Source organism: Scyliorhinus torazame, chromosome 25 (genome assembly GCF_047496885.1).
Source record: "Scyliorhinus torazame isolate Kashiwa2021f chromosome 25, sScyTor2.1, whole genome shotgun sequence".
Taxonomy (NCBI): domain Eukaryota; kingdom Metazoa; phylum Chordata; class Chondrichthyes; order Carcharhiniformes; family Scyliorhinidae; genus Scyliorhinus; species Scyliorhinus torazame.
This window is the reverse complement of record NC_092731.1, coordinates 15,659,473-15,686,616: the sequence shown is the minus strand read 5'-3', so window position 1 is coordinate 15,686,616 and position 27,144 is coordinate 15,659,473. Positions and strand designations below refer to the sequence as shown.

The 27,144-nt window shown below is 49.6% G+C and overlaps 1 protein-coding gene across 8 annotated transcripts in view; it reads left to right on the top strand.

Moving 5' to 3' along the window:
* klc3 (kinesin light chain 3) overlaps positions 1–27,144 on the top strand; it is a 94,727-nt gene that overhangs the window by 21,870 nt on the left and 45,713 nt on the right. For all 8 annotated transcript variants that reach the window (XR_011938127.1, XR_011938128.1, XR_011938129.1 and 5 more), the window contains exons 2-6: positions 2,006–2,255; positions 10,004–10,231; positions 13,993–14,065; positions 16,886–17,111; positions 26,061–26,148. Coding sequence is in view for 5 of the 8 variants with exons in the window: in XM_072490073.1 (XP_072346174.1) it covers positions 2,019–2,255; positions 10,004–10,231; positions 13,993–14,065; positions 16,886–17,111; positions 26,061–26,148 (852 nt within the window). In the remaining 3 variants the exon portion in view is untranslated. The remainder of the gene's footprint in view (positions 1–2,005; positions 2,256–10,003; positions 10,232–13,992; positions 14,066–16,885; positions 17,112–26,060; positions 26,149–27,144) is intronic.

The following is a 27,144-nucleotide window of genomic DNA, read 5'->3' as shown; positions in this document are numbered from 1 at the left end:
ACTAAGCTTGGAGTTTAAAAACATTTTTGTTTTTGCGGTTTCTGTTTTTTAATTAGTTGTTTTCAGGACAATGTTGTTAAGGACGATCTCTGGTTGTCCTGAGCTGATTTGATGGCGGTGGGTCTTCTACCCCCCCCCCCCCCCCCCGCCCGAACCACAATAATCCGCAAACGCAATTGTGGTGGGGTAGAATTAGTAATAAATATTGTCGGGTCACCCACGTATATAATTCCTCATCCTCAGAACCAAGCAGTGCGATTTAGCAGACTTTAGGAGTCACTATTCAAGGACGCGGGGAGAATCACCAAAAAGTGCTGCCCCCAAAAGTCTGGCCATTCATATAATTGCAGCCCGTGGAACCTTGCTTGGTGGTAAAATGGCTGCCACCAGTCCACGACTGTACTTTCAGACTGAGAGATGCGATAAAATTCAAAAAAACTTTCAAATATGTGGGGGAGGAATTTAAGATCCTGCATGACACTGGGTCCCCAGTCCGCTGCCTCCCGTTCTAATTTTCTGCCCGCCCTTCGTGAAGGAGCAAGACTATTTACCCAAGCATGGGTTAAGTGAAGGATTTCAGCGGGTTATTTGTCACACTGGCAATGCCACCCGGGCACCCTGACAGTTCCAGGCTGGCACTGCCAGGGTGCCCAAGTGTCACAGGAAGAGCCAGGGTGCCATCCTGCCCTGTCCTCGACCATCCGGGAGTCTCCAATGTCCGGGAGACTCCCCTCTGCCCCCCCCCCCCCGCCCCCAGTGCCACCACGTTTGTTTGGACCAGTATTAAACAGCTCCCCTGGTGAGGTCTCCCAGGCGTGGCCGTTGAGTCCCGGGCGCTGGGTGAATCCGACGAACGTTTATTTAAATGAGCCCGCACAACTCATTTAAATATGTTGATTTGGGTCACGCCCAATGAGGGCGAGTTCCGGATTGCAATGTCTGCAAGGTTCCGTCGTATCTCGCGAGATGTTTTGAGCATCGCAAATCAAATGCCTCGTCCCAACACCGAGTCGGGTGCAACACTGAATCCCATCGAAGGTACCAGGCATTTTGCAGCCAAAGCAGTTCAATCAAGTTTTGGATGGAGCTGTGAGCAGACATCGGCGCAACATCGAGGGCTGAAGGGCCTGTACTGCGCTGTAATGTGCTATAGAAGTCAAGCGTATTGCTCCCACTGCAGTTCGGTTAAAGATATGTCGGTAGACAGATTAGCAGTTTCTTTCCAAGCAGTTGGGTTATGGGGATAGGGTGGGGATGTGGGCTTGTGTAGGGTGCTCTTTCCAAGAGCCGGTGCAGATTCGATGGGCCAAATGGCCTCCTTCTGCACTGTAAATTCTATGAGTTCAGAATTGTGTGATTGGAGCGTGAGCTAGAACGAGCTGAATCAGCTTCTGAAGAAATACAACAGGGTTTCTGCATGGTTCTGACAGGATTCAGATCTTTTCTTTAAAACAGTCTCAGGGAACATCTCTGTAAGGCAGGTATTCCTGAGGGCTAACTATTTGAAAGTGGATAGAGAGCTGAGATAGTTTTGTTTTATCATTTGAATGGGAATAAAAATAGCAGTTAAGGGTTACTGAGCTACTGTAGTGATTAGCATTGTTTAAGGGCTAATTGTAAGTTATTTTCTTGTGTGATGTTAACGATATTTTCACACTGTTTTAAGTTACAATATCTCTATTTCTTCGTGTAATCACTTCTCGAGCGAGGTATCCTTTCCTCACAGTCTTCCAAAATTAAAATAAAATATTAGGGTTTCAGTCCAATATCCTCGCCATCGGGGTCTGGTCTGGCATTGTAATACCCATTGAGAAAGGGGAGGAAAATGCTTATCCCAGGCTACCAAGTAAATCCAGGACCACCTTCCCAATAACACAGCAGGTAGTGCTCATTTTCTTTCGGCTATTTGGTAAAGCTTTAATGCCTTGTCTTCTCCGTCACTTCTCATTAAGGCAGGTGAATATTTAATTCCCGCTAATGGACCGTTTATCTCCTGTGCACACAGGGCCCAGAGCGTCATGTCCACAATGGTGCAGTTAAATGAAAAGCTGAGTGCGGACGAGATCATTACCGGCACCAAGCAGGTCATCCAGGGGCTGGAGGCGCTGAGGAACGAAAACAACACCATCCTGCAGAACCTGCAAGAAACGCTGAATGAACTAACTGAAGATGAAGAGTCTCACCTGGTGGAAGAGAAGACCTGCCTGATCCAGAGGTCACTGGAGATGATCGAGTTGGGGCTCAGTGAAGCACAGGTAGGGCTAAAGAGTAAATTACACGGTGACATTTGACAAAGTAGGGATGATATTCCCAGGACGTGGTAGAATAGAATGGTTACAGCACAAAAGGAAGGCCATTCAGCCCATCAGGCCCCTGCTGGCTTCCTGAAAGGGCATTTAGCTAGTCCCAATCCCCCATCCTTTCCCTGCACTCCCTCCCCCCCCCAATGCTTACCAATCCCCCTTTTGAAAGCTACAATTGAACCTACCTCCATCACTCTCTCAGGCAGTTCATTCCAGGTCCTAACCACCCTCAAGCCACTTCCTGGTAATTCCTCCGCGCTCTGGGTCTCAGCCCCAGCTCCTCCCCATCTACTCTGTCTAGATTTCTATGTTTTGAACACCACTGGGGAGGCGTTGAGGTAGTGGTATTGTCACTGGAATAGTAATCCAAAGACCTAGAGTACTCTGGGGTCCCCAGGTTCAAATCCCACCACTGCCGATGGTGAAATTCGAATTCAATAAAAATCTGGAATTAAAAGTCTAATGATGACCATGAAACCGTTGCTGATTGTTGTAAAAACCCACCTGGTTCACTAATGTCCCCTTCAGGGTCGGAAATCTGCCGTCCTTACCGGGTCTGGCCTACGCGTGACTCCAGACCCACAACAATGTGGGTGACTCTTAATTGCCCCCTCAAGGGCAATAAATGCTGGCACAGCCTGCGACACCCCCGTCCCATGAACGAGTAAAAGAAAACACCATCTCCTCTCAACTTCCTTTTCTCCAAGGAGGACAATCCCAGCTTCTCCAGTCGATCTCCATGAATGTCCGAGTCCCCCATCTCTGGAACTATTCTCCGGAGTCTATTACTCACCCTCGCTAAAGCATTAATATCCTTCCTGAAGTGCGGGGCCCGGAATTGGACACCGTACTCCAGTTAAGGCCATATCAGTGCTTTATAAAGGTTCGTCATAACTTAGATCCTCTTGGCCTCCATTAAGAAATATGATTATAAATAGGGCAACCATAGTGGTTAGCACTGTTGCTTCACAGCTCCAGGGTCCCAGATTCGATTCCCGACTTGGGTCACTGTCTGTGCGGAGTCTGCACATTCTCCCCGTTTCTGCGTAGGTTTCCTCCGGGTGCCCCGGTTTCCTCCCACGGTCCAACGATGTGCAGGTTAGGTGGATTGGCCGTGATAAATTGCCCTTGGTGTCCAAAAAACGTTAAATGGGCTACGCGGATAGGGTAGATGTGTGGGCTTCAGTAGGGAGCTCTCTCTGAGGGCCGGTGCAGACTTGATGGGCCGTATGGCCTCCTTCTGCACTGTAAATTCTATGGTTCGATGATTCCATACGCCTTTCTAACCTCTTCCCAAACTGCCCTGCAACCCACAAATGTTTTCTGCTCCTACACCTCCAGTTCCCTCTGTTCCTACACTCCTTCTAGAATTAAAGGCTTCAGTTTATATTGCCTGTGCGCATCCGTCATGAGAAAACTATGGGGTTAATTGATCAAAATACTAAAGGGAACAGATCGGGTAAATAGAGAGACTGTTTCTTGCTGGTTGGGGAGTCTGGGACTGGGGCAGGAGGGGAGGAGCAGAGTCTAAAAATGGGACTGGGACGTTCCAGAAGTGAAATTAGGAAACCCTTTGGCGGCACCGGAAAATCCCGCCAGCACGAACAGCCGGAAAATCCCGCCCAAAAGGTGGGAGAAGTTTGGAATTCTCCACAAATGGCAATTATTGCTCAATTAGTTGCCCATTTGAAAGCCCTGATCGATTTTTGTTATTCAAAGACATTAAGGGGTGATGGACAAAGATGGGTAAATAGAGTTGTGCCGCAGATTATCGTTTAATAGTAGACCAGGCTTGACGGGCTGAATGGCCTCCTCCTGTTCCAAGTTCCCAAAAATGCTCACCATCTTTCAAAGATTATGGATTTTTCAAATTTATGGAAATGGAAAGTTCTCCTTCATGTAGAAGCAAATTAATTTCCAAATGGCACTGCCCCTGTCCGTATAGACTGAGCACACTGTTTTTACACAGTTGCACACCCCTGTATTCTGCCTACGTACTCCTTCGTTTTCTTAGTCCTGTTCCTGAAGCTCTTCTTGTATCAACACACACAGTTATACCAGCTGACTGGAGAATGTTTGTTTCATCGTGGGTTTTTTCTTTACTCATTCATGGGATGTGGGTGTCGCTGGGCTGGGCCAGCATTTGTTGCCCGTCCCTAATTGTCCCTCGAACTGAGTATCTCGCTCGGGGCCGTTTCAGAGGGGAACAGTTAAGAATCAATCACATCGCTGTGGGTCTGGAGTCACGTGTAGGCCAGACTGGGTAAGGACGGCAGATTTCCTTCCCTAAAGGGGACATTAGTGAACCAGATGAATTTGTACAACAATCGATTATGGTTCCATGACTTTTAATTCCAGATTTTTTTATTTATTATTGAATTCAAATTCCACCATCTGCCCTGGTGGGATTTGAACCCATGGGTGGGATTCTCCCCTACTCAGGGGGGGGGCACCCCCTGGGGCCAGATCACCCCGCGCACCCCCCCCCCCCCCCAGGGCCCAGGAGCCCGCCCACGCCACCTAGTCCCGCCGGGAAGAGAGGTGGTTTGATCCTCGCCGGCAGGACAGGCTTTCCAGCAGCAGGACTTCGGCCCATCGCGGGGGCGGGATTCACGCCAGCCTCCGGCGATTCTCCGACCCGGCATGGGGTCAGAGAATCCCGTCCCATGTCCCCAGAGCATGACTCTGGGTCTCTGGATTGCTAGTCCAGTGACACTACCACTACGCCACTGCCTTCCCATCAGTCTGGTGCAGACAAATGAGTGGAGCTGGTTGGCACGGACATGATTGGCACCAGCGGCGCCAGACCCACCATCTCGAGGCCGGAGGCATTTAAAAGGGACAATTAACACCAGCCCGTCTGGATGCATTTCGGGATTTTGCCTCCCCTGTCATCCCTCCACAGGTCTGTCCTTCCCTCTGCTGCAGGAGGAGTACGTCACCATCCACTCTAGGCGAATAGTCCGATCCCAAAAAACACCGCGTGTGCTTAGCCACTGGGGGAAATGCAAACTAAACCCGCCACTTTGCCGAATAGGTCCCTTGCATGTGAAGAAATCAAACTCCTCGAGTCAACGGGTGGGATTTTCCAGCCCTTCCCTCGTCGGAAAACTGGGTGGTGGGGGGTCGGAAACGCCCTCCCAATGCTTGGCCAAAGCACTTCACCGAGTAAGCTTAACTAGCCACTGGGTTTGGAGGGACACATAGAACATAGAACATAGAACAATACAGCGCAGTACAGGCCCTTCGGCCCACGATGTTGCACCGAAACAAAAGCCATCTAACCTACACTATGCCATTATCATCCATATGTTTATCCAATAAACTTTTAAATGCCCTCAATGTTGGCGAGTTCACTACTGTAGAAGGTAGGGCATTCCACGGCCTCACTACTCTTTGCGTAAAGAACCTACCTCTGACCTCTGTCCTATATCTATTACCCCTCAGTTTAAAGTTATGTCCCCTCATGCCAGCCATATCCATCCGTGGGAGAAGGCTCTCACTGTCCACCCTATCCAACCCCCTGATCATTTTGTATGCCTCTATTAAGTCTCCTCTTAACCTTCTTCTCTCCAACGAAAACAACCTCAAGTCCATCAGCCTTTCCTCATAAGATTTTCCCTCCATACCAGGCAACATCCTGGTAAATCTCCTCTGCACCCGCTCCAAAGCCTCCACGTCCTTCCTATAATGCGGTGACCAGAACTGTACGCAATACTCCAAATGCGGCCGTACCAGAGTTCTGTACAGCTGCAACATGACCTCCCGACTCCGGAACTCAATCCCTCTACCAATAAAGGCCAACACTCCATAGGCCTTCTTCACAACCCTATCAACCTGGGTGGCAACTTTCAGGGATCTATGTACATGGACACCTAGATCCCTCTGCTCATCCACACTTTCAAGAACTTTACCATTACCAAATATTCCGCATTCCTGTTATTCCTTCCAAAGTGAATCACCTCACACTTCTCTACATTAAACTCCATTTGCCACCTCTCAGCCCAGCTCTGCAGCTTATCTATATCCCTCTGTAACCTGCTACATCCTTCCACACTGTCGACAGCACCACCGACTTTAGTATCGTCTGCAAATTTACTCACCCACCCTTCTGCGCCTTCCTCTAGGTCATTGATAAAAATGACAAACAGCAACAGCCCCAGAACAGATCCTTGTGGTACTCCACTTGTGACTGTACTCCATTCTGAACATTTCCCATCAACCACCACCCTCTGTCTTCTTTCAGCTAGCCAATTTCTGATCCACATCTCTAAATCACCCTCAATCCCCAGCCTCCGTATTTTTTGCAATAGCCTACCGTGGGGAACCTTATCAAACGCTTTGCTGAAATCCATATACACCACATCAACTGCTCTACCCTCGTCTACCTGTTCAGTCACCTTCTCAAAGAACTCAATAAGGTTTGTGAGGCATGACCTACCCTTCACAAAGCCATGCTGACTATCCCTGATCATATTATTCCTATCTAGATGATTATAAATCTTGTCTCTTATAATCCCCTCCAAGACTTTACCCACTACAGACGTGAGGCTCACCGGTCTATAGTTTCCGGGGTTGTCTCTGCTCCCCTTTTTGAACAAAGGGACCACATTTGCTGTCCTCCAGTCCTCTGGCACTATTCCTGTAGCCAATGATGACATAAAAATCAAAGCCAAAGGTCCAGCAATCTCTTCCCTGGCCTCCCAGAGAATCCTAGGATAAATCCCATCAGGTCCCGGGGACTTATCTATTTTCAGCCTGTCCAGAATTGCCAACACCTCTTCCCTACGTACCTCAATGCCATCTATTCTATTAGCCTGGGGCTCAGCATTCTCCTCCACAACGTTATCTTTTTCCTGAGTGAATACTGACGAAAAATATTCATTTAGTATCTCGCCTATCTCTTCAGACTCCACACACAATTTCCCATCCCTGTCCTTGACTGGTCCTACTCTTTCCCTAGTCATTCGCTTATTCCTGACATACCTATAGAAAGCTTTTGGGTTTTCCTTGATCCTTCCTGCCAAATACTTCTCATGTCCCCTCCTTGCTCGTCTTAGCTCTCTCTTTAGATCCTTCCTCGCTACCTTGTAACTATCCATCGCCCCAACCGAAACTTCACACTTCATCTTCACATAGGCCTCCTTCTTCCTCTTAACAAGAGATTCCACTTCCTTGGTAAACCACGGTTCCCTCGCTCGACGCCTTCCTCCCTGTCTGACCGGTACATACTTATCAAGAACACGCAGTAGCTGATCCTTGAACAAGCCCCACTTATCCAGTGTGCCCAACACCTGCAGCCTACTTCTCCACCTTATCCCCCCCAAGTCACGTCTAATGGCATCATAATTGCCCTTCCCCCAGCTATAACTCTTGCCCTGCGGTGTATACTTATCCCTTTCCATCATTAACGTAAACGTCACCGAATTGTGGTCACTGTCCCCAAAGTGCTCTCCTACCTCCAAATCCAACACCTGGCCTGGTTCATTACCCAAAACCAAATCCAACGTGGCCTCGCCTCTTGTTGGCCTGTCAACATATTGTTTCAGGAAACCCTCCTGCACACACTGTACAAAAAACGACCCATCTATTGTACTTGAACTATATCTTTTCCAGTCAATATTTGGAAAGTTAAAGTCTCCCATAATAACTACCCTGTTACTTTCGCTCATATCCAGAATCATCTTCGCCATCCTTTCCTCTACATCCCTAGAACTATTAGGAGGCCTATAAAAAACTCCCAACAGGGTGACCTCTCCTTTCCTGTTTCTAACTTCAGCCCTTACTACCTCGGAAGAAGAGTCCCCATCTAGCATCCTCTCCGCCACCGTAATACTGCTCTTGACTAGCAGCGCCACACCTCCCCCTCTTTTGCCTCCTTCTCTGAGCTTACTAAAACACCTAAACCCCGGAACCTGCAACATCCATTCCTGTCCCTGCTCTATCCATGTCTCCGAAATGGCCACAACATCGAAGTCCCAGGTACCAACCCATGCTGCCAGTTCCCCTACCTTGTTTCGTATACTCCTGGCATTGAAGTAGACACACTTCAAACCACCTACCTGAACACTGGCCCCCTCCTGCGATGTCAAATCTGTGCTCCTGACCTCTATACTCTCATTCTCCCTTACCCTAAAACTACAATCCAGGTTCCCATGCCCCTGCTGCATTAGTTTAAATCCCCCCAAAGAGCACTAACAAATCTCCCCCCCAGGATATTTGTGCCCCTCCGGTTCAGATGTAGACCATCCTGTCTGTAGAGGTCCCACCTTCCCCAGAAAGAGCCCCAGTTATCCAGAAATCTGAATCCCTCCCGCCTGCACCATCCCTGTAGCCACGTGTTTAAATGCTCTCTCTCCCTATTCCTCATCTCACTATCACGTGGCACGGGCAACAACCCAGAGATAACAACTCTGTTTGTTCTAGTTCTGAGCTTCCATCCTAGCTCCCTGAAAGCCTGCCTGACATCCTTGTCCCCTTTCCTACCTATGTCGTTAGTCCCAATGTGGACCACGACTTGGGGCTGCTCCCCCTCCCCCTAAGGACCCGGAAAACACGATCCGAGACATCACGTACCCTTGCACCTGGGAGGCAACATACCAAACGTGAGTCACTCACGCTCCCACAAAATCTCCTATCTGTGCCCCTGACTATAGAGTCCCCAATTACTAATGCTCTGCTCCTCTCCCCCCTTCCCTTCTGAGCATCAGGGACAGACTCCGTGCCAGAGGCCCGTACCCCATGGCTTACCCCTGGTAAATCGTCCCCCCCACAAGTATCCAAAGCGGTATACTTGTTTCTCAGGGGAACGACCGCAGGGGATCCCTGCACTGACTGCTTTTTCCCAGTCCCTCTTACAGTTACCCACCTATCTCCAATCTTTGGTGTAACTAATTCCCTGAAGCTGCTATCTATGACCCCTTCTGCCTCCCGAATGATCCGAAGTTCTTCCAACTCCAGCTCCAGTTCCCTAACTCGGTCTTGGAGGAGCTGGAGATGGCAGCACTTCCTGCAGGTAAAATCAGCAGGGACACTAACTGCATCCCTCACCTCAAACATCCTGCAGGAGGAACATTGCACTCCCTTCCCTGCCATTCCTCTTACTTCGAGGGCTCCTCCATCTCCTGCTTCTTGGACACCTTACCTCGGCAACTTCAAATCCTTCGTCGAAGGACTGCCGTGGTTAAAGACCTGACGGGCGCCTGTAAATGAGAACCTCACAGAACCTTCCGACGTCGATGCCCGTGCCTTCGAGGATCTGGAGTCCGATCTTTAGATCCTGTTGACTTATTTTCCCAAAGTTAGTTTGTAGCCGTACGGTTAGACGGAGGAAGAGAGAGAAACATTTATTTCCCGCACGTGGTTGAAGTAAGCAGTTTCCGAGGTAATTGATGAGGAGGTGTCCTCACATTGCAACGCCGCGGTGCCTGGATCGCTGGAGTTTCTCTGGACCACGGGGGGTGTTGGGGGGGATGGGGGCCAGCAGTGTTTAATTCCACAGGTCCCAGAGCTGCGCTTGCAAATCCCGACTTCCGGACACAACAGACCCCCCCCAACCACACTGAATGGCAGTTTTAACTCCAAAATACTTACCGTGTTTAATGTTCTCTTCCTTCCGTCAAAGAAGCAGGAGATGGAGGAGCCCTCGAAGTAAGTTCCCGGAGACATCGGCATGACCTTATTCTTAACCTCTATTTCAGGTGGTGACCGCCCTGTCCACCCACCTCAACACAGTGGAGGCAGAGAAGCAGAAGCTACGGGCACAGGTGCGCCGGCTGTGCCAGGAAAACCAGTGGTTGCGGGACGAGCTGGCTGGCACCCAGCAGAAGCTGCAGAAGAGCGAGCAGACGGTGGCACAGCTGGAGGAGGAAAAGAAGCATCTTGAATTCATGAACCAAATCAAAAAGTACGACGAGGAGGAGGCAGCGGTAAGTCCAAGGGCCGGAGTCACAATTAAGTACCTGAAAGGGAGGAAATTTGAAGGGGGCTTTGGGGAAAAGGGCAGAGGGGGCACAGTGGTCAGCACTGCTGCCTCACAGCGGCAGGGACCTGGGTTTGATTCCCGGCTCGGGTCACTGTCTGTGCGGAGTCTGCACGTTCTCCCCGTGTCTGCGTGGGTTTCCTCCGGGTGCTCCGGTTTCCTCCCACAGTCCAAAGGTGTGCAGGTTAGGTGGATTGACCATGATAAATTGGCCCTGGCTGTGGGGATGGGGTAGGGGAGTGGGCCCAGATGGGGTGCTCTGTCAGAGGGTCGGTGCAGGCTCAATGGCCTGAATGGCCTCCTTCTGCACTGTGGGAATTCTAGGTTCTATGGCACCTGGAGATGTCCATACCCAGGTTCAAGAGGTTAGTCTCCAGCCAGCCACTGCTGCCAATTCTCAGGTTCGAGAGGTTAGTCTCCAACCAACCACTGCTGCCCATACCCAGGTTCGAGAGGTTAGTCTCCAACCAACCACTGCTGCCCATACCCAGGTTCGAGAGGTTAGTCTCCAGCCAGCCACTGCTGCCAATTCTCAGGTTCGAGAGGTTAGTCTCAAACCAACCACTGCTGCCAGTTCCCAGGTCCGAGAGGTTAGTCTCCAGCCAGCCACTGCTGCCCATACCCAGGTTCGAGAGGTTAGTCTCCAACCAGCCACTGCTGCCCATACCCAGGTTCGAGAGGTTAGCCTCCAACCAACCACTGATGCCCATACCCAGGTTCGAGAGGTTAGTCTCCAACCAACCACTGCTGCCCATACCCAGGTCCGAGAGGTTAGTCTCCAGCCAGCCACTGCTGCCAATTCCCAGGTCCGAGAGGTTAGTCTCAAACCAACCACTGCTGCCCCTACCCAGGTTCGAGAGGTTAGTCTGCAGCCAACCACTGCTGCCCATACCCAGGTCCGAGAGGTTAGTCTCCAGCCAGCCACTGCTGCCAATTCCCAGGTTCGAGAGGTTAGTCTCCAGCCAGCCACTGCTGCCCAGACCCAGGTCCGAGAGGTTAGTCTCCAGCCAGCCACTGCTGCCAATTCCCAGGTTTGAGAGGTTAGTCTCCAGCCAGCCACTGCTGCCCATACCCAGGTTCGAGAGGTTAGTCTGCAGCCAGCCACTGATGCCAATTCCCAGGTTCGAGAGGTTAGTCTCCAGCCAGCTACTGCTGCCCATACCCAGGTCCGAGAGGTTAGTCTCCAACCAACCACTGCTGCCAATTCCCAGGTTCGAGAGGTTAGTCTCCAGCCAGCCACTGCTGCCCATACCCAGATTCGCGAGGTTAGTCTCCAAACACCCATTTCTGCCCGTCTTCCTCTCCCACCATGGACTCTGTTTATTGGTTTCCCCAATGTTAGAAAATCTCTGCTGGTCCCCTGATTCTCTGGCAGGGCCGGTAAGATCCACAACCCCCTGTGTGAGCTGGGTTGTAGCTGGGTTGTAGCTGGGTTGTAGCTGGGTTGTAGCTGGGTTGTAGCTGGGTTGTAGCTGGGTTGTAGCTGGGTTGTAGCTGGGTTGTAGCTGGGTTGTAGCTGGGTTGTAGCTGGGTTGTAGCTGGGTTGTAGCTGGGTTGTAGCTGGGTTGTAGCTGGGTTGTAGCTGGGTGTCTGCCCTCTCCGTTATATCTGGGGTGCTGCAGTCCACACAAACGGTATTATCTGTTATTTTCCATCCTAAATCCCCCCCCTTCCTCCTCCCTGAGGGTTTTGATTGCAGATCTACTCTCACAAGTCACAGGGGACCCTTTCCTCTACTTTGGTTAAAATAAATTTAGAGTACCCAATCCATTTTTCTTTCCCAATTAAGGGGCAATTTAGCGTGGCCAATCCACCTTCCTGCAGATCTTTTGAGTTGTGGGGGGGAATCCCACACAAACACGGGGAGAATGTGCAAACACCTTTCCTCTACTTACCCGACTGGCCAGCTCTGTATTGGAGTCCGGCTGCTGTGCCAGGCGACTGTTCTACGAGGGCAGCATCGCAACCAACCCTGATTCCACCCTGATCCAGTTCATAGCAGAACTGTCTCAAGGGGCTACTGGCGTCTTGTTCCTATATTCCTGTCTTTCCTCAACCTAAGCCTCTGTGCATTTTTCAAGAAGGTCACAGTTTGGCGATTGGGGACAGTGGCTGAATTCCTCTCTGCCCTCCCTCCCTCTCTGCAGCCAAGAGGCTCTAGGCCTGTTGCAACATTCCCGCAGTGAACCAGGTTGGGTTCAGCGCGCTCAGCTCAGACCAGGGATCAGATCTGTAAATCTGAGCATCCCACCGGCCTGGCGCAGTTAGCCGCTGGAGTAAGCTGTCTCTTCCCAAGTTGCTTGATACATTAATGGTTGGGTTGATAATTGCACTGCGCAGCCCCATTGTAAAGCTTCTTGTTGCAGTAAGGTTGCTCAACATTGTATCATGTGAAACTACCCTTTAAGAAATGGGTGTTTAAGAAATGTGCCTTTAAGAAATGGAGCTGCTCATGTTACTGGAGTGATGTCAGAATGTGGGTGGAGCTGAGCTCCACTTCTGCTTTTTGAGTTTCAGTTTGAGAAAGCTTGGGTGTGTCTGTGAGCTGCACTGCTGTTGAGCTCTCTGCCATGAAGGACTATCTCTTAATCATTTGGTGAATTCAGAAGAATTATAAATGTTTTCAGTCTTGAATGTAAACCCTAATGTGCTCCTGTTTGAAGGTTTGTTAAGTCTTTTGGATGTTAAAAGCATACAGATTACTTAGTGTTGTATTCTTTGGAGGGTGTATTTGATTTACTGGTTGCTAAGATGTTCACTTTGTTTTAGAAAGGTTAACTTGAGTTCATAGAATGAATAAACATTGTTTTGTTTTAAAAACCACTGGTCCACTTTCTGCTGTCCCACACCTGTAGAGTGGGCCGTGTGCTCCCCATACCACAATCTATTAAAAGTTGTGGGTCAGGTGAACTCCATGATACACTTTGGGGTTCTCTAAATCCTGGCCCATAACAATTGTCCACTTGTGGTGTCCCCGTGTGCCTAACTTCTGTATTTTGAAATGCTCCCCTAATTGGGCTGGGAGCCAAGCTCAGTATCCTTTGGCACCGGGCCCTGCCAGGAGGCTGAAACTGACTCCAGAATGTAACGCTGCCAAGGCAGAGAGGAGCCACTGCTGGATTTGCCACTGGCCTTGCAGACTGGAGTAGTCCGGAGATCAGAAGGCCAGCAGCAGCCTTACGGTGCAGAGAAATACCCAAACAGTCAATGAAACGGTACAGGCCCAATCACCCTTTTCCTTCTAACTGCAACAGAAACACCACTTAATGATAGTTCCCCGCATCGCTCCCAACAGCTGCACAAGAGGCTCCACAACATTCTTCCCTTTTCCCCACCTGTGATTTGAAAATTGCCGTCTGGCCCTTCTCATTATCCAGCTCCTCCAGAAGCCCAATAAACAGCGAATTGGAGGTGAGCGGGTTGTTGACATTCCCCGACTCTCACTTTGAAACCAGCAGCTCCATCGGAGGATTTGGCTCACTGGCGCACAATCCCGGAGCGCCACTCTCAAAGCGCCACCCACACCCAACCCCGCCCCCACTGCGGGTAATTGAAAATCAAGCCCCCTTTAGCAGGGGTCACCCTCACGGCTGCCAGATACCCCAAAGAACTTTACAGTCAGTCAATGAAGTGTCTTTTGAAGTGTAGTCCCTGTTGTAATTTATCTCTTCTGACTCTTCTCCCCGCTTTGCTCCTCCTATTTGACAGGATGATAAAGTCAGTGTGTTCGCCAAGAGCCCACTGGACGACCTGTTCCCCAACGAGGATGAGCCGACTCAACGTACGTACACTGCACACCTCTGCCAGCTAACGTTTCAATTGTATTGCTTCTATTTCGAAAGACCCGAGCTTCTCGGTTGTTGCTTCAGAATGTCAGAGAATTGCGGTAGGATTTCTGCAGACACAGGGCACAAGTCTGAGCAGACGACACAAACTACTCTTTCTGGTTGGTGAGCTGGAAGCTCACCTCTCAAAAGAGGAAGGACGCAAGTTCCTGCACCTGATATGGAGTCATTTCACAGAAAAAAGGGTGCGGATAATTGAAGGTGTCAGACTGAAACATCATAGATTATCATAGAATTTACAGTGCAGAAGGAGGCCATTCGGCCAATCGAGTCTGCACCAGCTCTTGGAAAGAGCACCGTACCCAAGGTCCACACCTCCACCCTATCCCCATAACCCACTAACCCCACCCAACACTAAGGGCAATTTTGGACACTAAGGGCAATTTATCACGGCCAATCCACCTAACGTGCACATCTTTGGACTGTGGGAGGAAACCGGAGCACCCGGAGGAAACCCACGCACACACGGGGAGGATGTGCAGACTCCGCACAGACATGTTGCTGTTTGTTACTTTGCACTGTGTTAATTACCTGGTCGCTGCTGATGAGGCGGACGTTTATGGAGAGCTCTGATGGCTGTCTCATTTTGGCGTTTTATTTTAGATTAAATAATTTGTGTTTCTTTTTCCTACCCTCCTTGAACAGCCTCCCCTGATTCTTTCCAACCCCCCAAAAAATTGCCCTCAGGACTTTGGGGTGACGAGGCCGCCCAAAATTCTATAGATGCCTGTGCGAAGGTGGTGGCGGGCTGTCCTCTGTAGCAATTATTTGTACAACCGAGTGGTTTGTTGGGCTATTTCATGAAGTTAGTATACAGGTACCACAAGCGATTAGGAAAGCGAATGGAGTGTTGTGTTTATTGCAAGGGGAATTGGGTGTGAACGTAGAGCGGTTATGCTGCAGTGGTACAGGGCATTGGTGAGACCGCAACTGGAGTGCTGTTGTGACTTCTTTCCTAAACTCTTTTCTCTGTCCTTTCTGTGGCTCTGTTCCAATTATGGCAATCAGTGAATTTGCCCTTCTTTCTATGTTATCTATGTTCTAATGCTTAGAGTCGCCAGGTATCAAATGATACCACCACAAGTTTCAACCGGCTATCGATCAAAGAGCCAAACACCAGTTAGTTAGTTCAAGATCAAGGGTACTTTATTTACACACACAATTAGTCATGCAACATAGTTAACTACACCTATCGACTAAGACAACCTGTACTTAGCTTCGGGCACCCGGCTTAGGTCAGAGAACACAGTGGCCGCTGTTCGATTCTGGATCTATCAGGTCCGAAGGAGTAACTGCTGCTCAGCTAGGCTCATCCGTCTGGTAGCGAGCGTTGAACTTGTACTTCTGGTGTTGCTGCACTTGGAGATGGCCGTGACCGGGGTACCAAGACCAAGAGAGAACGAACATGTGGCGGACTCTTCTTCTTATACTTGGGGGTTTTTGCACTCTTTTGGGTTTAGGCCCAACTAATTGGGTGATCCCTGATCACTCCGTTCGATTCCTAACCAACAAGTGGGCGGGGATCTGGATGGCCGGGCGTGTCCCAAGCGGTCACTGACCACGTAGTGTGCGTTTCCCTTGAACAGGGAGTGGCGCCGGAATGTCTGGGACTGTCCCGGTTGCTCGAGTACCAGTCCTTTGTTTTGGTGAAGATGGGCCATCAAATGCTAATCGGCCCATCAAAATGCTAATTGGACGGAATTTCGATACCGTCTGGACTTCTTGCTTACAAATATGCATTCAGGCTCTGAGCCTGCCCGAGTCTTGGCTTGTCCATTTTACCCGCTAGGCTTTGCGAGTTTCTCTGTACCTAGTTGGAAGTGGCCATCCCAGATGGCTACAACGTGTACAGTTTTGGACTAGAATTTTAAGGGAGCGTGTAAAATTGTGTGAGATGTCGGGGGTGAGTCGGAAGCACGTCCGCCGGCAATCAGGAAGCAGTTGACTGGGGCGTTATGTGGCCCGTCTGCCTTTCCGGTTGGCGGGCGGGCAGGCCGATTGGCCAGGCAGCCAGCTGCAGCCTCGATCCAGGGCTGGATGTAAGTCTGGGCTCAAATAAAATGAACAAGTGTGTCTGGGTACTGAGGTGTGTGTTTCATCGTGCTGCCCGGACACTCGTGGCATAGCTTTTTCTGCTGATGTATATTCTGCTAATGTATATTTAAAAAAATAAATTTAGTGTATCCGATTAATTTTTTCCAATTAAGGGGCAATTTGGCTTGGCCAATCCACCTACCCTGCTCAAGTTTTGGGTTGTGGGGGTGAAACCCACGCAAACACGGGGTGAATGTGCAAACTCCACACGGACTGTGACCCAGGGCCGGGATCGAACCTGGGACCTCGGCGCCGTGAGGCAGCATTGCCAACCACTGCGCCACCGTGCCGGCCCTAGAATGCGCAAGGATAAGGGGAGAATGGAACTCGGTGTGAACCAGCGCAGACCCGATGGGCCAAATTGCCTCTTCCTCTGGCGTAATGGTTCTGTCATGCGGCTGGTAAGGTAGATTCTGGTTAATGGTCAATGTAGACTTTGGCGGTGACACCTCTGTGGTTGAATAATCTGTCAATGCCTGTTGCCTGAGCTAAGCCCGGCCTCCTTGGAAGAGGTGAGTGAGGGCATTCTGTATCCCCCGTGAGTGCGAGTCATTGGAGGGAGGGAAGACCATTTGGAACAGGAAGTAGCGTTTATTGAGCGGGAGAGGGAAGACCGAGCACCGAGGTGATTGATTTTATGTACTTGTGTGTGTGTGTTGCAGTGCACCAGCCACATAGCAGTGCAGCAGCTGCTGCCCAGCAGGGCGGCTACGAGATCCCAGCACGCCTGCGAACCCTGCACAATCTGGTCATACAGTACGCTTCACAAGGCCGCTACGAAGTGGCCGTGCCACTCTGCAAACAAGCACTGGAGGACCTGGAGAAAACGTCAGGCCACAACCATCCTGATGTGGCCACCATGCTAAACATTCTCGCCTTGGTATACAGGTATGATCCTTTTATCGCTCCTGAACCACTAGCTTACTTAATATGCCGACAAGTCAGGTCCATAGGAATGAGAGTGCCCTTTGGTCAGTATCCATTATTATAACAGCACGGTAGCACAGTGGTTAGCACGGCTACCTCAAGCTCCAGGGTCCCAGGTTCGATTCCCGGCTTGGGTGACTGTGCGGAGTCTGCACGTTCTCCCCGTGTCTGCGTGGGTTTCCTCCGGGTGCTCCGGTTTCCTCCCACAGTCCAAAGATGTGCAGGTTAGGTGGATTGGCCATGCTAAATTGCCCTTAATGTCCAATAAAGGTTAGGTGGGGTTACTGGGTTACGGGGATAGGATGGAGGTATGAGCTTAAGTAGGGTGCTCTTTCCAAGGGCTGGTGCAGACTCGATGGGCCGAATGGCCTTCTGCACTGTAAATTCGATGACTCTATAACAGTCCGCACCTTGTGTGATACTCTTAGTTCAAAACTTCCACTTGCTTTAATTGTTCTGACCACAGCTCACCATTTAACACAAATGCTGAGCGTGCGGGGCTATCTGTGCCCTCTCTGTATTTCTGGAGTTATTGGCACATTCTCGCTGCTGTAGTATACTCTACTTCTAAAAAATATTCCCTCAAAACAAATGTTTCTGTTAAGTTTTTGTTTTAAACAGCCCACCTCTGCACTAATAACAGGGGCGTGTGCAGTATTTTTATTTTAAACACTATGCTTTTAATTGAAAGGTTCTGTGTCGACATCGGGGCCTGGGAGTGCAACAGTGTTTGCAGTGGGACCCCCAGGAGTATATCAGCATTTTAAAGGGGCATACGGGAGTGTGTCAGTACTTACAGGGGGGCTTGGGGAGTGTGTCAGTGTTTGCAGGGTGTGCCGGGGAGAGTGTCAGTATTTACAGGGGGACTTGGGGAGTGTGTCAGTACTTGCAGGGGGGCTTGGGGAGTGTGTCAGTACTTGCAGGGGGGCTTGGGGAGTGTGTCAGTATTTACAGGGTGTGCCGGGGAGTGTGTAAGTGTTTGCAGGGGATCCCCGGGGAGTGTGTCAGTATTTACAGGGTGTGCCGGGGAGTGTGTCAGTGTTTGCAGGGGATCCCCGGGGAGTGTGTCAGTATTTACAGGGTATGCCGGGGAGTGTGTCAGTGTTTGCAGGGGATCCCCGGGGAGTGTGTCAGTATTTACAGGGTGTGCCGGGGAGTGTGTCAGTATTTACAGGGGGGCCCCGGGGGAGTATGTCAGTATTTACAGGGGGCTTGGGGAGTGTGTCAGTATTTACAGGGGGTCCCCCGGGGAATGTGTCAGTATTTACAGGGCACCCCCCGGGGAGTGTGTCAGAATTTACAGGGGTTACCCGGGGAGTGTGTCAGTATTTACAGTGGATTCCCAGGGGAGCGTGTCAGTATTTACAGGGGGACCCAGGAGTGTGTCAGTATTTACAGGGGGACCCAGGAGTGTGTCAGTATTTACAGGGGGTCCCCAGGGAGTGTGTCAGTGTTTACACGGGGTTCCCGGGGAGTGTGTCAGTATTTACAAAGGGTGCCCGGGGAATGGGTCAGTATTTACAGGGGGTCTACGGGAATGGGTCAGTACTTACAGGGGTCTACGGGAGTGGGTCGGTACTTACAGGGGGTCTGCGGGAGTGGGTCAGTACTTACAGGGGGTCTGCAGGAGTGGGTCAGTACTTACAGGGAGTTTATGGGAGTGGGTCAGTACTTACAGGGGGTCTGCAGGAGTGGGTCAGTACTTACAGGGGGTCTGCAGGAGTGGGTCAGTACTTACAGGGGCTTCTCTCGCCACAGACCCTGCCAGACCTGCTGAGCATTTTCAACATTTGCTCCTTTTAATTTCAGATCTCAAGCAGCCGGCGGTGTTTTTACTTTGTTAATGTACTGCTGTCGTTAAGATGCATAGTTACACTCACAGCCAGGTTATGCCTTGATCGGGATGCTGAATAATTGGGAGATGTTAGTCTCACAACCTGTCTCTTCCCTTATTGGTGAATTTGTGTTCAAATCGCAGCTGCAGAAATCTGAGCAGGAACAACAACAGTATTGTTCTTTAATTTCCACCAAACCACAGCAATCTCCAGGTGAATTTTGGCAGCAGATTAACTATATTTAGTTCTCTAAGAGGATCCCAAGTACCTGAAGGAATTAATGCTGTTGAGGGGTTTAACAAGGTCGTCAAGATTTTAAAAGGCCTGCCTTTGTTCGGGATTAGTGCTTTTCAATTCACTCAGATGTACTTTCTCATGTTCCCGGAAGAGAATTATGACAAGATATTTTTTCCCTTGACATATACCATATTTTACCGAAGGTACTTTTATCTCGCGCAGCTGCGATCCGTACCAATCTCCTCAGCTGTAGGACCGTTCCAAAAGCACTTTCAGAATCGGGTGCAATGTCGGCAAAAGGGTATTTTCACCACGGCCAAATGGGATTCTTTAATTGAGTGTGAAATTACCGGGGCTTGCCAAGGTTGGCAGTCCGGGAGCAGACGCCATTGCAAAGGCAACCTTTGAGTCGCAGAGGACAAAACAGAGCTCAGAATAAAGGCCCCAGCATGGGACAGGCCAAGTTTGGTTCATGGGATGACACACGTTGTTACGCTTCCCCACCTGGGCTTCGGGGCTGTTTATTCACCGAATGCAGCATTACATATCTCTGCGTCCGTTCTCCCCACCAGCCAACCCAGTGTCCCAGCAGCCCCCTTTGTGTACTTTTGAGAAACTAATTGACTAATGAATTCCCCCCCCCCCCCCCCCTCAAAGAAGGAAGCAAATTTGATGTAATTTTTAAAGCAGGCACGAGGATCAAACCCTCCACTTTGGCACAATAAACGCTATCCTCGAACTATCCAAGCTAACTGGCTGTCGTTAGTCTTTTTATACTCTTGAGTAAATCAAATAAACAATTTAAAACATTAAACTAAAGAACCACCTCTTAAAGAGAGTGTCTCTTTCCACTCTTTTGAGCACACCAATAAACTAATTAACTAAAAGACACGTTAACAGCCCCATAAAGGGGCAGTCTCTCTTTATATATGCTCTGGATACTTAAATCAGTAACCACCACCTGTTTAACTGTAACAATAGAATTAACTTGACATTACCAGTGACTAGTGGAGTGCTGTAAGGATCAATGCTGGGGCCTCAACTATTTACAATTTATATCAATGACTTGGACAAAGACTGAGTAGTGTATCTTTTTTTAAATAAATTTAGAATACCCAATTATTATTTTTTTTCCAATTAAGGGGCAATTTAGCATGGCCAATCCACCTAGACTGCACATCTTTGGGTTGTGGGGGCGAAGCCCACGCAAACATGGTGGGAATGTGCAAACTGCACATGGACAGTGACCCAGAGCCGGGATCGAACCTGGGACCTCGGCACCGTGAGGCAGCAGGGCTAACCCACTGCGCCACCGTGCTGCCCTTGAGTAGTGTATCTTTACGTTTTCTGACGATCTGGCCGTGTGGAGTTTGCGCATTCTCCTCGTGTCTGCGGGGGTTTCACCCCCACAACCCAAAGATGTGCACGTTAGGTGGATTGGCCATGCTAAATTGGCCCTTAATTGGGAAAAAAAAATAATTGGGTACTCTAAATTTAAATAAAAATAAAAGTTTTCTGATGATACAAAACAAGGTGGGAATGCAAGCTGTGAGGAGGACACAAAGAGGCTGAAAAAAGGGAAGGATAGGAGGGAAAGAAAGAAACTTCTCAAGGCAAAAGAGAGAGTTTCATCCTGGCAAGCAGCTCCTTATCGCACACCTTTTCTGTTTTATTATTCTTTTCCCTGCTCTTCAGATTTTGTTTCCTTTCAGCCTCTTTCAAACCCCCCCCCCAACCTTCCCCGCATCGTATTTTGACTCTAGGACGAGCGCGCATGCATGCGAGTGGCTGCCAGATTTCCAATAAGGTTAAATATTTCCTTCTCATTGTGCTCCCAATGACTGGAATTGTCAGGTTCCTCCATCCCACTCAAATCCATCGCTTTCCAGAATGCAACAATATTCACCGGTTGGAACTTTAATTCTTGATTCTGCTCTGGACTTCTACACCCCAATGAGTGTTCAATTTGTACATGTGGCAGTAGGCTCATGCTCTGTTGGCGGGTGAAAATCCTGGTGTTCCCTATCTAATGGTATCGTAAGACCACCTCTGCAATGCAGACTGCCTCACTTCAATATGTCACCCAACCATCACCGTTACATCTAGGAAAATAAGATTGCAATGAGATTCCAACTTCTGATTACCGTCTATTGGCCATTGCTTCAAGTGCACGTCTAAAGACAGTATGGGTCTTGGCTGCCGTATCCTTCTCTTACCATATCTTAGGCAGTACTTCACTTCTCATTTCTACTTCTCCCTCATTCCTACTCCATTTTGATGGGTTCTGAGATGGCTGTTCAGTCCCATGCATGATCTGCAGACTCTGCCACATGCAGGGCAGGTGGTCCGTTTCCACCGAGCGAGTTCCGAGTTGAGCAAGTGCATCAGTTGCACCTTCTCCACATTCCCAATGGCACCATCGTCTTTGGGTGCCTGCTGCCATTGGTGCTTTGTTAACAAGGAACTCAACCTTGCCTGAAGGTGTAATGTTTGGGGTTTAGGAGGGCAGAGAAGAACAATACTATAGGACCAGATTGACCCTAAACCCAAATGTTGCAATTTTATAGAACACTTTAATTTGAGAATCATTAAAAATTGCCACATGGTGGGTCACGTGATTGATGTGTTGGGTGTTCTGGATCACAAACAGGTCACCAACACTGGAAGTGGTGCAACTCTATTTTATTATAAGGTTAACTATATTAACATACTTGAACTGTGGGTAAATGCAATACCAGCTTTAACTGTTGATCCTTGCCTAGTCCTAACCAGGTGATGTACTCAGCACATGGTGAATGTCTGTGTTGCAGGCTGTGAGCTCTGTGCTCCGAGCTGGCTGCTACTAGAATGAGCGGGAACTCTCCTGTCCCCTGTCTTTATAGTGCGTGTGCGCTCACTGGTGATTGGCTGCGGTGTTGTGTATGCTGATTGGTCCCACTGCATGTCCATCAGTGTGTGTGTGTGTCTGCACCATAATATACTGGTGTATATTATGACAGTGATGAGCACGGGAGCAGCTGCGTTTACGTGAGCTCTGGTTCTGCTCATCTTTTAGACTTTTATTTTATCGGTATGCACATTTCAGAATTGTTTTCTTTTGGGATATGTGTCTTGCACCAAGTCAAATTGTGGACAATCCCCGTTTGACCATGGCGGTCAGAGTGGGCTGGGATGTGGCGATGTTGCTGGTGAGCGGGCCCCCCCACCCCCCACCGCAGGCAATGCTGTGCGATTCATAGATACATAGAAGATAGGAGCAGGAGGAGACCTTTTGGCCCTTCGAGCCTGCTCCGCCATTCATCACGATCGTGGCTGATCATCCAACTCAACAGCCTAATCCTGCTTTCTCCCCATAGCCTTTGATCCCATTCTCCCCAAGTGCTATATCCAGCTGCCTCTTGAATATATTCAAAGTTTTAGCATCAACTACTTCCTGTGGTAATGAATTCCACAGGCTCACCACTCTTTGTGTGAAGAAATGTCTCCTTATCTCTGTGCGAAATGATTTACCCTGAATCCTCAGGCTGTGACCCCTGGTTCTGGACATACCCATCATTGGGAACATCTTCCCTGTATCTACCCTGTCTAATCCTGTTAGAATTTTAAAGTCTCTATGAGATCCTCCCTCATTCTTCTCAACTTCAGCGAGAACAATCCCAACCTGGTCAATCTCTCCCCATATACAGTCCCGCCATCCCTGGAATCAGTCTGGTAAACCTTCGCTGCACTCCCTCGAGAGCAAGAACATCCTTCCTCAGAGAAGGAGACCAAAACCTCACACAATACTCCAAGTATTGTGGAGTATTGCAGCAGCACATCCCTGCTTCTGTACTCGAAACCTCTTGCAATGAAGGCCAACATACCATTAGCCTTCTTTACCGCCTGCTGCACCTGCATGCTTGCCTTCAGCGACTGGTGCACAAGGACACCCAGGTCCCGCTGCACACTCCCCACTCCCAATTTACAACCATTCAGGTAGTAATCTGCCTTCCTGTTTTTGCTTCCAAAATGAATAACCTCCCACTTATCCAAATTATACTGCATCTGCCATTGATTTGCCCACTGGCCCAACCTGTCCAGATCTTGCTGTAGGATCCCTGCATCCTCATCACAATTCACCTTCCCACCTAATTTTGTATCATCTGCAAACTTTGAGATGTTACATTTTGTTCCCTCATCCAAATCATTGATATATATTGTGAATAGCTGGGGTCCCAGCACCGATCCCTCTGGCACCCCGCTAGTTACTGCCTGCCAATTTGAAAAGGACCCATTAATCCCTACTCTTTGTTTCCTCTCTGCCAACCAGTTTTCTATCCACCTCCATACATTTCCCCCAACCCCTTGCACTTTAATTTTGAACAATAAACTCTAATGCGGGACTTTGTGAAACGCCTTCTGAAAGTCCAAATATACCACATCGACTGGCTCCCCCTTGTTGACCCCCCCCCCCCCCCCCCCCCCCCCCCCCCCCCCCCCCCCCCCCCCCCCCCCCCCCCCCTTCTTCAGCCTAGACACTGGGCCTAGGCTCTGGGTTGCTTCGGCGTCAGGGCGGCGCCAGGTGGAAGTGAAGGTGCTTCATTCGTTGGAATATTTGAGAGTTCCTGAGAAGTGTTCGATGATCCTGGCTTTGGCCTTTTTGAGCAACATAGATGGTGTTATTATCCTGCAGTTCTTCAGTAATCCTGGACGTTACTCCCTTGTGATTATGTTGTTGATTATTTGTTATCTTTTCTCCTGCATGGGCGCACGAGGCGTGAGCACAAGAGCGAGTGTTTCCTGTTTTCCTATTCTAGCAAAAACCACATTGAGTTGATTGTGATATCAGACTTTTCATTCCAGATATTTTAGCGAATTTAAATTCCATCACCTCTGTCTGTGTGGAGTTTGCACATTCTCCCCGTGTCTGCGTGGGTTTCACCCCCACAACCCAAAGGTGTGCAGGGTAGGTGGATTGGCCAGGCTAAAAATAAATTAAAACATAAATTCCATCACCTGCCATGGCAGGATTCGAACCCAGGTCGCCAGATCATTATTCTGGGTCAATATCACTATGCCACCATCTCCCTGGACACAAAGGGCAATGTCTAGCATGGTCGATCCTTCTAACCTGCCCACCCCATTCGGCCCATCGAGTCAGCATCAGCAATCCGAAAGAGCATCCTACCCAGGCCCACCCCTACCCTCTCCCCGTAACCCCACCTAACCTGCTCATCTTTGGATTGTGGGAGGAAACTCACGCAGACATGGGGAGAACATGCAAACTCCACGCAGATGGTCACCTAGGCTGAAATTGAACCCGGGACCCTGGCGCCGAGAGGCAACGGTGCTAACCACTGTGTGGCATGTGGTCTGTGCACAGTTTTACTCCCTTTTATGTGTGCTGTAATCTCTGTGCGTATAGGAAGTGAGTGTATTTTGGACACTCCTTATTTTGTTGATTGTGCAGATGAGTGGAGCTACGGCAGGGTGATGGGTGGATGGGTTGGTGTGCCGTTGGGTGGTAGGGTTAGTTAAATCCTCACTGAGAGTGATGCTAGCCCCCCCAGTCAGAGCTAATCATATCATGACTATTCTGCTCTTCAGTGAGGGGGTCTCCGATTCACTCCTGGTAGTTTTTTTTTGGTTTGGAAGGTGTTGACCTCATTGATCATAATCCGAACATGTTGCTGCTGGTCCTGTACTGGGCCTGAGCGTTGGGTTATATTGCATTGTGAGGTATATATGTGTAACATCCTTTTAGAACTGGGGTTCTCGCATATTTTCTTTATATTTTTCTTTTTTTTTGTGAAGGGTGGGTATAAGGAATCTGTGATTAGTTCCTGCAGGGGGTGCAGCCAGGTCTGGTGTCCGAAAGGAGGAGGTTACGGTCTGTCATTGGTGCCTCCTGGCGCTGCTGGAGCTGAGGGCGATATGTGTGCTGGTGGGCGATGTGGGTGATGTGTGCGCTGGTGGGCGATGTGGGCGCTGGGGGTGCCCGAACATGGCACGGAAAACATCCTGAACTGTCGTGGGAATTGTGAGCAATGGCTGGGTGGGAAGGTGTGCTCCATTTTACCCAGTTTTCATGGCCGTCTCCGGGTTCTCTGGTGGGGTTTATAGAGGCATCAGGTTATATCCAATGATTGTATCCAGCTCGTTATACTGCTGTTCCCCATCCCCCTCTGTATTCATGTATGTGGAGCCTATTTTCCCTTGTGGTGCTGCACAAATCCCGTGGGGCTTTTGGCGTTGTTTGTTAAAATCTGAATCAAGGGTGCCATGTGGCGCAGTGGTTAGCACTGGGACTGCGGTGCCGAGGGCCTGGGTTTGAATCCCAGCCCTGGGTCACTGTCTCCCCGTGTCTGCACATTCTCCCCGTGTCTGCGGGGGGTTCACCCCCACAACCCAAAGGTGTGCTGGTTAGGTCGATTGGCCACGCTAAATTGCCCCTTAAGTGGAAAAGAAAAATAATTGCTACTCTAAAGTTATTTTTAAAAATGTAAAACATCAGGGAATATATTTTTTAACAGATGCCATGTGCTGTCGTTGTAACGAGAAGATCCCGTTTTATTTCAGCGGGTGTCCAAACTCTTTCCACATTGAAAATGTAAGTAACGTTAGGAGGTGGGAATGATCTAATCTCCAAAGCCCACCAGCGCTCCTTGCGAATTAACCCCCTCTGCTTTGGTATTTGGTCAGTCGCTGGACGTTTTCCTTTGTGTGTTTTGCTGCCTGCCCTTTGCCAGCTGCTCCAAGGGCAGTCGATGGCAGGGAACGGGAACTGTTTGCTGTATCCACTGCCTTCACCGTACCTCTCGGAAATATTCCTAACGACCCCTCTTCTCCTGTTTTGCAGAGATCAGAACAAATACAAAGAAGCTGCAAACCTTTTGAACGATGCCTTGACAATCCGGGAGAAAACCCTGGGCCAGGATCACCCAGCGGTCAGTTTTGTTGTTGTAATGTGCGGTCTTTAACTGGGCTGGATAGTCTGAGGATCAGTGGCTACTTAACGCGGGACAATACCCAGGGCCGAAAGGTTGGATGGTCAGTTGATGCAGCAAAGGTTTGCCTTTATGTAGCACCTTCAAAGTAGTAAACTGTCCCCAGGTTCCTCACAGGAGCATTTCAGGCACAATTCGACACTGCTGCATAAGGAGATATTGGAGCCAGATGCCAAAGGCTTAATCAAAGAGGTCAGTTTTAAATGAAGAGAGAGATTGAAGGCCACCAGAGCCTGGGCAACATGTAACGGCTTGATGTTCCACTCAAACAGCTGATGGCCCAGCCCACACCAGTAGGGCGATTTAAATTGGGGACGCAAGAGGCCAGAATTGGAGGGGCGCAGAGACTTTGGGAGGGTTGTCGGGATCGAAGAGGTACAAGGAAGGGACAACAAACACTATGAAGGGATTTGGAGACGGGGATTGTCAGGATTGCAGTGGGTTATGTGGTGCTTTATGAGGACAAAGTCTTCTGTCCTCCTTCCCGCAATTGCAGGACTAGAGTTCCATAGGGGGAGCAGCTGCCTCAGTAAAGCAACCGAGCAACGTTCCATGTTGCTCAGGCTTTCGGGGCCCGATGCTGTGCCACTTCTAAACACAGGCCCGCGGGTCCAGCTGCCGAGATTTGAGCGTGTTCACCAGTCTGACACTGGCAGCGCAGCATTGAGAGAGTGCCACTCTGCCGCAGCTGCCATCTGTTGGATCAGAAGCTAAACCAAGGCCCCATCCGCCCCCTCAAATGGGTATAAAATAACAAAACCCAGTAGCTATCCGAAGAACAGGAAAGGAGACCTGGGCAGTATTTATCCTTCATTTAGCTCAACATCTGGTCATTATCACTTTGCTGCTTCCTGTGCGAATTGGCCGCCGTGTTTCTGACTGCACTGAAAAGTAAATCGTCGGCGCTTTGGGACCTTGGGCTTGCAAAAGGTGCTA